Source organism: Petromyzon marinus, chromosome 18 (genome assembly GCF_048934315.1).
Source record: "Petromyzon marinus isolate PM22_M1 ecotype Great Lakes invasive population chromosome 18, UKy_Petmar_22M1.pri1.0, whole genome shotgun sequence".
NCBI lineage: Eukaryota > Metazoa > Chordata > Hyperoartia > Petromyzontiformes > Petromyzontidae > Petromyzon > Petromyzon marinus.
Window position 1 is genome coordinate 9890171 of NC_133684.1, and position 14707 is coordinate 9904877.

At 46.1% G+C, this 14707-nt stretch overlaps 1 protein-coding gene across 1 annotated transcript; it reads right to left on the reverse strand.

Moving 5' to 3' along the window:
* Positions 1 to 9819: 9819 nt before the first annotated feature.
* Positions 9820 to 14024, reverse strand: LOC116943463 (chitin deacetylase 7-like). The gene is made up of 2 exons (XM_032956253.2): positions 13055 to 14024; positions 9820 to 12084 (listed from the first exon to the last, which is right to left on the reverse strand). Exons 1-2 carry the CDS (start codon positions 13743 to 13745, stop codon positions 11378 to 11380), a joined length of 1398 nt encoding a protein of 465 aa, XP_032812144.1. The 5' UTR covers positions 13746 to 14024; the 3' UTR covers positions 9820 to 11377.
* Positions 14025 to 14707: the final 683 nt, after the last annotated feature.

Sequence of the window (14707 nt, forward strand, 5' to 3'; positions counted from 1 at the left end):
GTTAATAAACGGAGCAGTTAATCACCGTGGAAAATGTCGAAACATGCGGTGTGGGATTACTTCACTAAAGTCGATCCTGATGCAAGCAAGACGCAGCATCTTGCTGGGCGAGAATACGGAAAACTGTTGTTTCTTAACTACAACATTCGTTTGTTTGGATATAATTACTAAGTAAGTAACACCTAAAGATTTGATATTTAGCGACTCTTACCGCAGGCTCTGAATGATTTGTTCTAGATTTATTTTTAATTAAAGTAGCATTGCATCGTGACATATTTCATAAATCTTGTGTTCGGTAACTTGGGTTATATTCCCTTCTGTTTCGGTCTCGGTCGAAATTGTAGTGAAACTTTTGGCTTCGGTTTCGGCCGAAAGTCAAGTTTTTAAATTTCGGTCTGGTTTCTGTTTCGGCCGAAACAAGAAATTCAGTTTCGGTCGGCCTCTTCACGAGGGTTTAGGTGATCCATAGCCGAACAATATAATATGATTCCATTCACATGTCTGAAATTGATCTGAACATTTTTTTGAAAACATTTTGGTACAGATATAATATAGTTGCAAAAAAAATCTTAATCTGTAAAAAGTCCCATAAATGACCATATGAAATGGGTTACTAAAATACATCTTTCATAGCTCATGTAAAAAGAAAAATCAACACCACAAAGCCGACTGTATATGTTGTATTTGTTTTCTACCAAAGGAAATCATGTTGGCTCTTCGTAAAACCCACAGTGTTGTATTTCAATTATATGCTTTAAATTAACGTCTGCCTTGAACTGTTGTCCATGTAGGACATTTGTGCGTGTTGAAAAATATTAATCTCATGAGCATATATGATTGCGTACATCATGACAGGTTTCTTTTATCTATTGCCAGCAGAAACAATGTGTACACCATCATTGTAAAACCCAGTGCATACAAAGACCCTTCGCGTAACCAATCAGCATCAATTACCCTTTGTACGTAAAAAAATGCGAACAAGAAATGGGAAAACTAAATATGTGAAAATAAGAGGTTCCAATCACTAATTTTAAGAGTAATAATTATAACGTCAAGTACATATACATTTTCAAGAAAAGTGATCGGGACTGGTGGCTAACGTTAGAGAGTAAACGCATATGTTGGTGCTGTTGTGTTACGTGGCTGGAATGGCCCCTGGTGCAACGGATGAAATAAGGCCCCCTGTTCAATCCCTCCCCCCCCCCCTTCATAGCCCAGCCCCTGTGCCTCTCTAGTCGTTGGGTCTTGGTGCAAATTGCACTCCCTGCACACTCTTGGACGCCTTCGTATTTGGTGGTAGATTCTGGCAGAATACCAGGTTTTGCTAGTGCACGCACATCGCTGGAAACTAATGCAAAATGGCCTGCAAGTCACATGCCCATCTATGATCCATCAATCGGAGGATAAGTAGTCAAATGATCTCTTCATGCATTGCTGAATGGTAATGGTTATGTATGTGATTGCCGGGTGCATTAGGTTCATATGAGCTTGAAGTGAACAAATTATATATTTTTTTGTCATTCACACATGTATATTGGAGTGCTGTGGAAAAAGTAATGTGTTAAAAGGGCCAAGGTTTTCATGTGATTTCTTATTTTATGAAAACAAATGAATGCGTAGTATTTTTGTAATGAAAAAAAATGGTCACTCGTCCCAACTTGCCCATTACACAGTATAGACTACCGCAAACCTTAAATGCAATACCGTGAAACGACCAAACTTATTATCCCCTGTTAATGTAATGCCTCCTAAATGACCCCTTAATAGGAATGGCATTATAGGCCATTAAATAATGCATGATCACAGACCCAAAGGGCACATTTCTTTATGACTAATAATACTCGCGGTGGCTTTAATGAGATGTTTAGACTCGCCAGACTGCTGCAGTTTTGCCACTGTATACCTGGGTCCAGTCCGCCACTGCTTTAATTTACACTTGAAAGGTGGAGGGCACAGCCCTGCAATCGCTTGCTCGCGTTGCTGCTGGCAGAAAGGCCTCCATTCGAGGGAGCTCTTAGAGAGTCCTCGAGATTGCATTTGGCCTACTCGTCAATACCGGCCACACATCTTGGCAGAGGTGGGAGCGCCCACAATTTATCCCACTAAATGTGACCTGTCGATCAACTAGCTGTGGTGTATCTCTTTATGCTGCTGGGTGGACTAAGACGGTGCAAGGGGATTTTCAGAAATGTGCCCCGTTGTTTCAACTGTTGCTCCAGGAGGTGGAACCGATTGTAAGACTCGCGTGCTGACCGTTATACACTTCGACTCGTCCACATGCGCTTTGCAGCCATTAAGGTACAACAGTGTAACGTGATGATGTCACCCTGATACACTGAACAACCAATTGTCAGAGAGGCTGTCCTTTCACCATCATCACTCCTGCCTGGAGCGGTCGAATCATAAAACACCATCATCGTGTGACAATGCCACGCGGCGGAGCATTCAAACGGCAGGGATTTCTCGTAATGATAATTATCATTACTTTAAGAGCCGACCCCCCCATGCAATAATGGGACTTACCGTTAAGAAGATGCAGACTATACAACGCCAGCGTTCAACTTTGATGTGCCTGTCCGCTGCATGGTGATCGCCAAATGCTACAGCTTTGAAATTTAAATGAGACGCCGAATCACTTGTGAAACACAATGCATTGAATTTGGGGCATCCAATTCAATGTCCTCTAGAATGCGTGATGGTGATGAGACAGAGCTGCGTTTTACAATGCAGGTCTGGATATCTATACAAACAAGAGCACATCATTGCTGGCTTTATTTATCTGATTTTTTCACTATTGTTTGCCAATCGTGCTATCGACTTCATGTCCTAAGCCATTCAGTTATCCCGTAGAGCAACGTTTCGTGTTGAACAATGGCCCGCGGATGTGGATGTCAAAGGTGAGTGGTGAGTGAATGGACATCTGTGAAAAAAAGCCAAAAAACTCATCAGATTCTTTAGGTCTAAATAAAGATTCTGATTCTGGATAGGGGTGGGTGAGTGGTGAGTGGTTAGGGGCAGGTGAATGGTGCGTGGTTAGTGAATGGTGAGAGGCAGGTGAGTGGTGCGTATTGAACCTCGTTGTCAAGCGATCAAAATGCATGGTGTGGCGACCCTGGGATTAATATTCACACAAAAGGAAGGCATGGCTCTCCCTCTCGTTTTGTGTTTTACACACCATGTGAATACGTTGTAAAGTTAACCGAATCTGTAAATAATCGATTCCCATGAGCTTAGGGCAGGGGTGTCCAAACTACGGCCCGCGGGCCAACTGCGGCCCGCCATCCATTTTTAATTGGTCTGTATCAACGTCTAAAAATATAATGGACTATGGCCCACTGTATTGCACTTCTTAGTTTAAAAAATAGGTGGCGCTATTGTCTTGAACAAGGCAGCGTCTCCACAAAGCAAGCAATTGAAGAAAAAATTTGCTCAGGGTCACCAGAAATGCCGGAACCAAAGAGACGCAAGATTGCAAGCGAGTGCAGAAAATTTCAGATTCGGTGGAAAAATTGAATGTTTTTTCATAGAAACCAAGGGGAAGTGTGTTTGTTTGATTTGTAATGAGAGTGTCGCCGTGATGAAAGAGTACAATGTACGACAGCATGATTAAACGAAACATCAGACCTTCACGTCCTACACTGTCGCCGAGCGGAGAGAGAAGGTAAAGCAAATGGCAGCTAGCCTGCTAACGCAGCAGCAGGGTTTTTTTCGTGCTAACAAAGCTCAAGAAAATGCAACAATAGCCAGTTATGAAGTAGCTCAACTCATTGCCCTACACGGGAAATCTTTCTCAGATGGTGACTTCAGCAAACAGTGCCTCACTAAAGTCGTGGGAATAATGTGCCCGGAGACAATGCAGGATTTCAACGATGTTAGTGTGTCCAGAAATACGGTTGTGCGGCGAATTGAAGACTTGTCGGCTAACTTAAAACAGCAAGTGTCAGATAAAGCTTGTGCTTTCGCTTTTTACTCGATTGCATGTGATGAGAGCACAGATGCCACGGACACTGCACAGCTGTTAATTTTTTTGCGGGGAGTTAATGATAATTTTTGCATTACGGAAGAACTGCTCGATCTTCGCAGTCTAAAGGGGACAACAACTGGGAAGGGCATGTTTGAAGCTGTGTCAGATGCAATTGACCAGGCTGGACTTAAATGGGACAAGCTCTGTGGAATTACAACGGATGGGGCTCCAGCAATGACAGGCGAGTGCAAAGGAACGGCCTCTATGGTGAGTGCCAAGGTGCGGGAGAGCGGAGGTGAGGCTCTCAAAATGCACCGTATCATCCACCAGGAAGCCCTCTGTGCCAAGATAATCCAGCTTGGCGATGTGATGAACACAGTTGTGAAAACTGTCAACATAATGCGGGCACGAGGGCTTTACGACAGAGATTTTCAAGCGTTCCTCTCTGATGTCGATGCTGAATACGGGGACCTACTCTACCATTCTGAAGTGCGCTGGCTCAGTCGCGGCTCCGTGCTGCAGCGGTTTTATTCCCTGAGATCAAATATGGACAAGTTTTTGAAAGAAAAGGGCAGACCTCTCCATGAGATCAGTGACCCTTTATGGTTGGCAGACCTGGCTTTTTTAGTTGATCTCACTGATCATATTCTTAGCTCTTTCGGTAAAGTCACGTTGAAGGGAAACAATAAAATAATAAAATATATTGTTTTATATATATTTTATTGTTTCCCTTCAACGTGACTTTACCGAAAGAGCTAAGAATATGAATTACTGCAGTCACGAAAGCTTTAAATCAAAACTCACTGATCATCTCAACACCCTGAACAAGAGACTACAAGGCAAAGAGCAGCTGGTACCACAGCTGTATGCGCACATGAAAGCATTCCGTGCAAAGCTCCGTCTCTTCGAGTTACAACTGTGCAACTTCAATGTAGCACACTTCCCCACAATGACCGAAATCAAATGCGCATTTCCAAATGCCAAGTTCTCTGCAAAAATGGGAGAATATGTATCTGCGATCACATCTCTCATGACAGAATTCAGTCAGCGCTTCCAAGATTTTTCTGTCATTGAGAAGGAAATCACACTGTTCGCGGCTCCGTTTTCAATGGATGCAAAAGAAGTGGAGGAGAGTTTGCAATTATAACTGATCTAAATTAAGTGTGATGATTCTCTGAAGAATCAGCATCAGCTTCTCTCCCTACCTGACTTCTACCGGAGCTTGGAAAAGGCCAAGTTTCCTCTGATGAGACGCCACGCAAAACGAATGATGAGTCTGTTCGGCTCAACATACATCTGTGAGCAGACATTCTCTCTGTTAACGCTGAACAAAAGCAGGCTGAGAACCAGAACGACCGACAGCCATCTCCGTGACGTCCTTCGCATCTCAACCACCAAACTGACTCCTGACCTGCCAGCAATCCTTCAGACCAAAGCGCAGCATCACTGCTCCCACTGAGTGTAACATTCTTCCCATTACAGGTGAGTTAAAAATATACACACCGTTTTCATTTGTTAATAAGCCCAATTACTTAATAAATTCAGTCAATTAAAGTTGATGACAATTTTTTTAACAAACGTAAGTTGGTGTGTTAACAAGCCCAATAATTTATTTGTGAAATAAGCTTGAAATATCCACATCCCCTATTTCTCTTCTTGTCTCTCCCTTCATACAGGACAATGAAGGGGGATCAGCACCCTAAGAACCAATCTGAGGCTGTCACTGAGAGAATGACCTGCCAACCTTTTTGTAAAAAATAAAATGAAAATAAACTAATGGAGAGCTATGATGGAGGCTTTTATTCTTCAAACATGTTCAATTATCAAACGTAATTTACCTGCATTTGATTGATTTTGCCAATATTAGTGCATGAGAAGTGAGGCAGTATACCTCACGTCAAGTGAGTGGCCCAGTCCTTCGTATATTTTTATGTATGTGGCCCTCGGGAAAAAAAAGTTTGGACACCCCTGGCTTAGGGCAATGTGACGTTAATAATGAACACAAGTTCGCGTTGTACATCCGGTGTTGTCAATGCGGGGAGCGGTGACGATTATTTGAAGCAGTCCTGGTGGCCTCCCCTAGGTCGACTCAACCTCAAATGAGCACCTGGTGCGATGGGTGAACATCGTCACTAGGGAGACAAAGGCGGTCGGGCGTGGTGCTGGCCACCGACGCCCTCGTGTGCCGTGTCGGCCTTCATAGGTGCTACTCGCTAACAGCACTTGCCCCAACAGTCTGTTACAGGCTATACGGGGGATCTTTGTCTTTGTTGTCTATGGGGAGTTGCTGACGTGCGCCGTCCTGTGGCGATCACTGCAACCGCCCCTCCAGGAACCGTCTGGATGGAGCCTCCAGCGGTAATGGCCAGTAAGATCTTTTTTTGTGATTATTCTTTGAGAGCATTCGATTCTTCCCCACTCCTTTCAATTTCAGGCTCTCGCATCGTCACCCAAACGAATGCGATGCTGGTGTCGTTTTAACTGTCAGAATCCCAATCAAGTGAAAATAAATGTTTCATTTGGGAATCATGGAAAACCCTTCGGGCGTTTGGCTACATCGCTCGTGTATGTGGTACACGTATTACTTCGGTGGTACAAGTAAGTCAGCAAATGCGTAGGGAACGCAGCAGGAAATTTCACACGATTGAGGTTCGCTTATCGGCCACAAAAATCACGGAAAGCGGCAGGGGACCAGATGGCATTTTCCTCGAGTCTTTTTTTTTTAAATCGGAACCCAAACAAACAACAAACAAACAAGGGGTCGTGTTGGCCTACTTTCCGAAACGATGGGGCACTCCACCTGCGACATCTCGCCGAATGTGGAGTGAGGCGAAGGTAACCCGCCCGCGAGAAGCTTGGGAAGCCAGCTAACGACGCCTCGAGCTATCGGCCAGCTTGTCGGCCCGAATCACCCCCCGACGACCATGGCCAGAGGGCGAATCTCCTCTGATCACATCGCCGCATTTACGAGGCGCGCTTCCAAGCCCGATTTCTAGCGCGTGGTCTCAAGACCGGCTCACAGACTTAATATTGTCCAGTCTGGAGACGCGGAATGCGAATGAAAACAGATGTTTTGTGCCTGTCTAAAGTGAACTACCTCGCCTGGTGCATCCCGACCCTGACGCCTGCTGTATTTTTGGAGTTTGCATGTCTCTCTCTCTCCCCGTGGTAGCGCGGATTTTTCTCCAGCTACTCCGGGTATTCCCTCCACATTTAGATTCAACATGCGTTTCGAGTATCAGCAATGCAGTTAAATGCCCCCCTCTTCCCCGAGCTGATGTTTACCCACGCAAACACCTCCTTGCATTCACGCGGGAGACCCGCATCGCACAACAACAAACAACAACCTTCTATGCACGATGGTTACGCATCCACGCACTATCCAGGCTCAAGCCTGCCGAGCTTTTTTTTAAATGTGATGAGATCGGGAGAATTTCAGGTGATTTAGTCATAGGCTATGAGCACTTACTAAAAGGCAGAAAAAGTTATAAAGCGTTTCATACCATCCTGCCTGCCGTCCAGTGAAGGGCATCAACGAGGACCAGAATTTATGAACACACAGGCGTATGGTTTGGTCATAGGCTACGTTTTGTCACAAAACCCATTTGTGTTTTGTACTCATACACTCCCACGTCTATGCTCCCCGCCTTCAACAACCTGCACTGACTAGCGTGGTCAATAATGACCCGTACCTGGGAAATATTTCAATATCCAGCAGTGGATATAGCATGGCTCATGATGCCGACAACCTGGGTATCTTGCATGATTCTCATTCAAAAGTAGGTACGCATTTACACAACTTCGTAATGAATTAGGGTTCTTCTACAGAAATAAATCATTTTTCTCATTAGCTGCTCATGCACAATTTGTTCCTTCCACTCTCTTGCCAATTATTGATGACGCTGACATGGTTTATAAATCTGTTCGAGTTACAGAATTCAATCGTTGTACTTTCCATTTGATTTGCCCTTTCATTGCAAATGAGAACAAACTTGTCTCATTGTGATGACTATGGAATGAAACTCCTCTCACCTGATGTTCTGTTTTATGCAGAGATGCTGTCGTGATGACCTTACCTGCACCGCATAGTGACCCCACCTGGACCGCCGAATATATTGCTCCAATTCATGTTGTTAAACGGATACATAAATGTTTAAAACTAGTTCATGAAGCTTGTCTTCGCCAGGCAAAAGTTTTCAATAAAATAATAATTAACCTATGATTTTTTTATAACAATTTTTCTTCCAGAATGTGTATTTTTCCGTTAAAAAAAAACTAAAATTGCTGACAACTTACTTAAACTTCTTAAATTTAAAGACGTACCCATCATAAACCACTCAATTTAAAGATTCCGTTCTTTTGTATTAGAAATAACAAAAATGAATGAACTTTATACTCTGAGGGGAAGCATCTATCTTTTACTGATTATAATTATTCAGATTTGAACATCATAAAATGTATATTTTTTCGTTCAAAACCGCTTTCATCCGAAATATCTCAAATACCAAAAAAGATATAATGGTTCTCGCTTTAATTTTAGTTGCTGTTTAACGCTCTATCAAACGAAAAAACCTCGCAATCTTATCATTTGAACGGTTTCTGAATGACACCACGCACAAACATGTTTATGGGGCACTTAAAATCGAGATTTGAGGGCCTTAAAATGAACATTTTCGGATTTTCAGATGTGGCATGTTGTTTGTGTCCCAAAAGCTGCCTATGTACCAAATGTCAGTAACCTTGACGGGACTTACCCTCGATGTTTTTGAGACATACAGACTAAGGTCTTTGTTTATTTCGAAGATAGTCTACGAATGCAGCAAAGCGGCATGGCCGTGTATGAACGCGCCGCAAGTCGCTGCTCTAATTGCAAGAGAAGCTGAACTCTTGACGCAGTGCGAGTGCTTCATCGATGTGGTTCGACGGCACGTGACGGAGCTCATCTCACAGTTGAATCCATTGCTTTGAAGCCTTCGGATAATGCGACGAGACATGTGACAATCCAGGAGCTGACCTCGCACTCACCGATGCACTCCAGCCACTCACTCACCGGTGGCCGGTCACCCCCGTATCACTCTTCTATCGCTACTACCATGGCTACTGTTCAAGTGAACGTCACTCATTGCTTCCCTCCACCGATATTGAGGACTCGGGTCTACGAGACTGGCTGTATCGTCCCAGCGGCACGGCGTTCAACCACCAGACTGCTTCATCGCTCGCACGGATCGACTTTGCAGTGAACTTCCTTCCAACGTGTCACTTATATATTTGAAGTTTTCGTGACTGCAAGGATCCATACTCTTTGGTTCTTTCGGTAAAGTCAAGTAGGTAAAAACAAAAATGAAAACAACTAAATTCAATCACGACGTTTCAGAGGCAACACAAGCTTCCTGAAGCTTCCTGAAGCTTGTGTTGCATCCGAAACGTCGTGATTTAATTTTGTTGTTTTCATTTTTGTTTTATTTTATTTTTAATTTTTTTATCTACGTGACTTTACCGAAATAACCAAAGGGTATCATGTTACTTCTCAAGTTCTTCGCACCTTGCTCAATTCAAGAAACGTACCAACTTTTACTTATTATCACTTCAACAGTGCTGTATGTTGCGAGCCGCTTAGCAAGTCGAGCTGTTCAGCCTTTTGTTCAGCAAAACCAGAATCGCCTATAGCAAACTGCACACAGCATCTCGCGAGCCGCCTTCATTAATTGGCTGTAATTGGTCACCGGGGACTCCTACGGACAGACGACTGAACTGGAATATTTCAAATCTCTCATTAAAATCTACATAATTAAATATCGTGTACCGGGACATAGAAACATAGGGACATTTAAAAACACACACACAAAACGACTGGCTGTCTCACCAAATGTGCGACCGCACTTTTATTTGTTCACTTTGGCCAATGGCCTAATAAGACAAATACGATTGATCTCCTGCAGAATGGTACTCATTTTTTTTATCAACCTGAGGAGGATGACGATGATAATTAGATTAACTGATTCTACTGGACATCTGTGAAAAAGAGCTTCATAGCTCATCAGATTCCCCCAGTAACAATATATTCTGATTCTGATATTCATAACATTCTGATTGAGAGGCGTGCACTCCAATTGCAGCTCCAGCCTGCTGGATATTATAATGGAAGTTATTTTCCCGAATATGTTTTGAGTTATACCACAGATATACAAGGGATATTTTTTTGCAATGCATGTTACATTGCCTTCAGTATCAATTGTGTGCCTTTGATATTTCGCCAGACATAAATGTCATCCCTAAGCAACGTGGCTCCGTTGTGAACACACTGACCATATGATTGCCAACATTCCTCTGAATGACCTCCAGTGGGAATTCAATGCCTGTATGAGGGCAAATGACTAATGAACAAACAGACGAAAGGGCAGACCGGATGGCACAATGCAGTTTGTTTGGCACCGCTGACTTTGACTAAAATAACCAAACTTATGCAAACGTGGGGGAAGCACACCTGCTTTGAAGTCGGTAAACATTTTCTTGGTGCCATTAAAGCCAGGAAGTAAATTCAGGCAGACGTGCACGAGCTCTTTAACGCTGTACAAGACGCACGTTTGTCCTCCAGAGTATTTACGGTCATCATTAGCAGCACCGGTAGCGCCCTACGGGAGGCGCACAGGAGTCAGGCCGCGCTGAGACCACGCGCTCGCATAGCGGCCCTGCCCGGGGGGGGGGGGGGGGGCGCGTAAGCCTCGGCCGGCAGCTCACATCACTTGGTGCGGGTTTTGCAGAGGACAAGTCCCTCGTAGCAACGCAGATTTATACAACAGTTTTGTTGGGATTGTATATTTACGTGAGGTTTCAAGCTCCCCATCTCAATGCACCAACGTTTATTTGGCAAACGTGGAACTCAATCGAGTGAGAGATGATATTGGCCCTGTGACCCAGAGACACGTTAATTCTCGTGCGTTTTGAGGCCCCATCAAGTAACCAGCTGTTTCTAAATTTCCATTTCGTTTTTTACATTATATACTTTTTTTGGCATTACCCCAGAAAGTAAAATGACAGAAAACACTCAAAAAAGACAAGCATAATCCAAAGTGTCTTGTTTGTTAAATTATGCATTATTTCTCTCATCTGTGCCTAATTGGGAAAAATGTTACTTTTTGGAAAATAACAAGGGAGATGAGCTTAACAGAGGTGGACAGCTCCTGCTGTGTTATGAAGCAGGAGTCTTATGACACAAGGGTACGTACTTCTTAAACTACTAACATTTGGGGATTCGTGCCTGGTTATCCTCGGGAGGAAGTGGCCACAACCCCAACAACCATCACCAGCATTGCAATGCACAATACTCCTCAGCATTGGCTTGGGGCCCACCAACTGAGATGAGTTCGGTGGAGAGCAGGCACTTCCATCGCAAGCTTGATTAGGGGGCCTCGCTCACTGTCCATTGGGATTCCCAAACCAGGGGAAGAAGGGCGGGCACGGCGTCACGCAGGAGACGAGCTTCTTGAAAATGTTGGCGTTGGCGAACACGGGCATGAGCCCGGAGATGAGCGCGTTGGCCTCGTCGTAGTAGCAGACGGTGACGTCCCCCTCGGAGCAGGCGGGCGGCAGCGCCCCGCCGTCGCGGCACCGCCACGGAGGGAAGTGCGCGATGTCCTCCAGCATCGTGGGCCTGCTTAGCCACGCGATCACCTTGGAGACGGGCACGAGGTACACGTCCTTGTAGGCGGCGAGGTGGTCCAGGAACTGCTCCACCTCGCGCAGCACCGCGACCGCCCGGCCCGTGCCCGAGAAGCACGAGGAGGAGAGGGACACGACGAAGGGCGCCCGGTTGAGGTTGTAGTGGCGGTGGAAGCTGCGCATCAGCAGCCGGTAGACCTGGCCGTGCCCCGCGCGAAGCCTCTCGCTGATGTGGAACACCGGCCGCCCGTTGATGGCCCCGTACTCGGGCTGCGGGAGCACCCAGAGGCCCGGGAAGCTGTTGACGGGGCAGAGGTGGGCGCCGCAGTCCTGCGTGCTGCGGAAGTCCAGCGTGTAGGGCCACAGCGGCGGGTCCCTGCTGGTGGAGTCGCGAGACGCCGTCAGCGACGCCTCGTACTTGAAGTTGAGATCGTACAGCGCCTGGAATTGAGTGTCGCCACCTTTTTGGTCGCGAGCGGGACGAGGGGACGGAGAAAACAATGGCACATTGGTTAAATGTGGGCTTTAGAAGATAACACACCGGTGCAGTGATGGCTTGAATGGACTGCAGATACCACACCGGGCGCATTTTCTCATGCCTGAAAGCAACACGTGCGTTCGCGATGGAGGTTTGGTGGAGCACATTTGCCTAAAGAACCAAAAATTCGAAGTGGCCAGCAACAAACAGCAAAAAAGCACGATTGAAGGTGTAATACATCTTCAATCGTGCTGTACGGTTACCGCCCTGCAGGTTACTGACCCGCATTGGTATTTTGGGTTAAATTACGTGGGATTTTTTTGGGTAGATGTATTTAAAAGTACTTTACGTGCAAAATCTGCATGAAGAAAACTGCTAAAACATCTACAAGTGAGTCTTGAGACTAAATATGGCTTCCCAATATCCATAGACGATAATACTGCTGTACCAACAGTTTAAATGATGACCTCCACTGTCAATATAATCATGAGTGCAACTTTGTAAGCATTCAACAGTGGTCATTGTACGGAGAGATTGGCCTCGTCATAGGAATATGGAATTTCCACCACCAAGCCTGAGCCACTAATGACGATGAGAAGTGGCCCTTGCTCATTTAAGATGGGAGATCCATAAAATGTAAGTTTTGATGTTTTATTCAGATTCACTGGAGGCTCCCATGCAGCTGCAAATTTTCTGTCACATTCGGAGGTCCATCACAATGACTCCCCGAGTAAAAGGTGACAACAGCCACAAGCGTGCCACATACTTCTCGACCCAACTATGGTGTTTATCTTTATTCACTGGTAAACCCTCGCGTGCATCGCTTGTTTTTCCACACACAATTAAAAAAAAACCCCCACATAGTTTCAACACTTTCCTGCATTATTATTCTTTTCTGAGTCCACGCCTGGTCTTTTCGTTTTGTTAGCCACTGCCTCCGATGAATGCGAGACCTTGCTCGAGAAACGGCGCGCGGAATCCAACCACGTCGCTCTCGAGGATGCTGGCGAACGCGCGCAGGGTCTCGCGCACCCCCGCCGCTTCCTCCACCCAGTCCATGTAGGTGGCGTTGGCCGACCACCAGCGCGGAGGCAGCCGGTACGTCAGCCCGCTCGCCGCGATCTCGTGGCCCTGCGAGCGCAGCAGCTGCACCCTGAAGTAGTTGGTGCACCGAAGCTTCCCGGCAGCCCCGCCGCCACCCGGCGAAGCGTCGCCGACGTCCGGAGCCGCGGGCTGAACGTGCGACACGAAGAAGGTGGCGCGCGCCGGGCAGCCGGAGGGCGTGGAGCGGTTGGCGAGCAGCGCCCGCACGCCGACGTACGTCGCCTCGTCCACGACGCCCTGAACGCCGAGCGCCACGGCCTGCGGCACGAGGCGGGCGTCGAGGCCGCCCGGCACCGCCGCGCCGCTGCAGAGGCACGCGGGCAGCTGGCACGCGGCGGCGTCGCAGCGCGAGCTGGGGCCGGACTCGGCGTGCTGCGCGTAGCGCCGGTAGCCGAGGCGGCCCAGGCCCAGCAGGCCGCTGTAGACGGTGCGGGCGGCGAGCAGGCAGCCGCCCAGCAGAAGCAGGAGGGCGCCGGTGTACACGAGGCGCTGCGGATGCTGCCTGGCCTTGCCCGTTTTCAGGGACACGATGAGGTCCATTGCCCGTGGAGTGGGGGGAGGCTGAGCGCGGTGGCCTAAAAAAAGACTAAATTGTAAAAAAAAAATTGTTTTAATGTAAGCCACCACTGCTGAGCACAGGCCCAAGATTACAAGCAGCCAGAAAGAAATAGTGCGATAAAAGATTTACAGTGTACGAGGTAAGAATTGAGCAGGGTTATAAGTACTTGGGAAAAGAGACGATGGGAGGGAATTCGAAAGTTGAGCAGCGAGATGAAAAAGCTGAAAGGTGTTTTGACCTGCAGTATGCTGGTTGAATAGCATATATATAAGTTTGTCTTCCATTAGATATCTATCTGAGTGCTGATGCGACTAAATGTCAAACATAGATTCAGTCTTACATCTCTTCATCCGTTTGCACGCAGACATGCATGGCTTACATGTATTCGCTCTAGAATTACCACAGTTATCCAAGCAATGGAAAAAAACGTTATAATACACTGTAACATGATAACAAATCTATGTTAATAGCTTCACAAAGTTATTCTCCATTTGTTCGCCATCATTGTCAACACGTGGCCTGGAATCTCTCCAGGTGGTCTCCAGAGCCCGGAGGCAGTGGCATTGTTGCAAATTATCAGAAGTGTTACTTTTTTTTAAGCACCCTGTATTCACCACTGCATCAACGTGACCCATTATTGGAAATCAGTGCCACCATTTTTCTGTTTGGCCAGGTGAGACTCAACAAATGAGGATAGCGTTTCATTTGCAAGAGTGACCTGGATTACCAAAATGACATGAGAGAAACAAGAACAATGAAATACAGCAACGTAGCAAAGAGAAATCGGTGCAAAAACTACTTTGTCACATGAGAAATGTAATCATTACATTTAAGGTTCACATTACAATGAAATGTGAACCTTATGGCGGGACCCCGGGGTCCCATAAGCCCCCGGCTCTCGCATAAACATTATTTTATAATGTAAACAAAAACTTTGCTTTTC

Bases quoted from the DNA above. Each gene is read 5' to 3' on its own strand.
- LOC116943463 (XM_032956253.2), bottom strand. From the start codon at position 13,745: ATGGACCTCATCGTGTCCCTGAAAACGGGCAAGGCCAGGCAGCATCCG. The intron at 12,085-13,054 runs GTCTCGCATTCA...GCGACCAAAAAG, and splicing joins CGCGCCGTTTCTCGAGCAAG to GTGGCGACACTCAATTCCAG.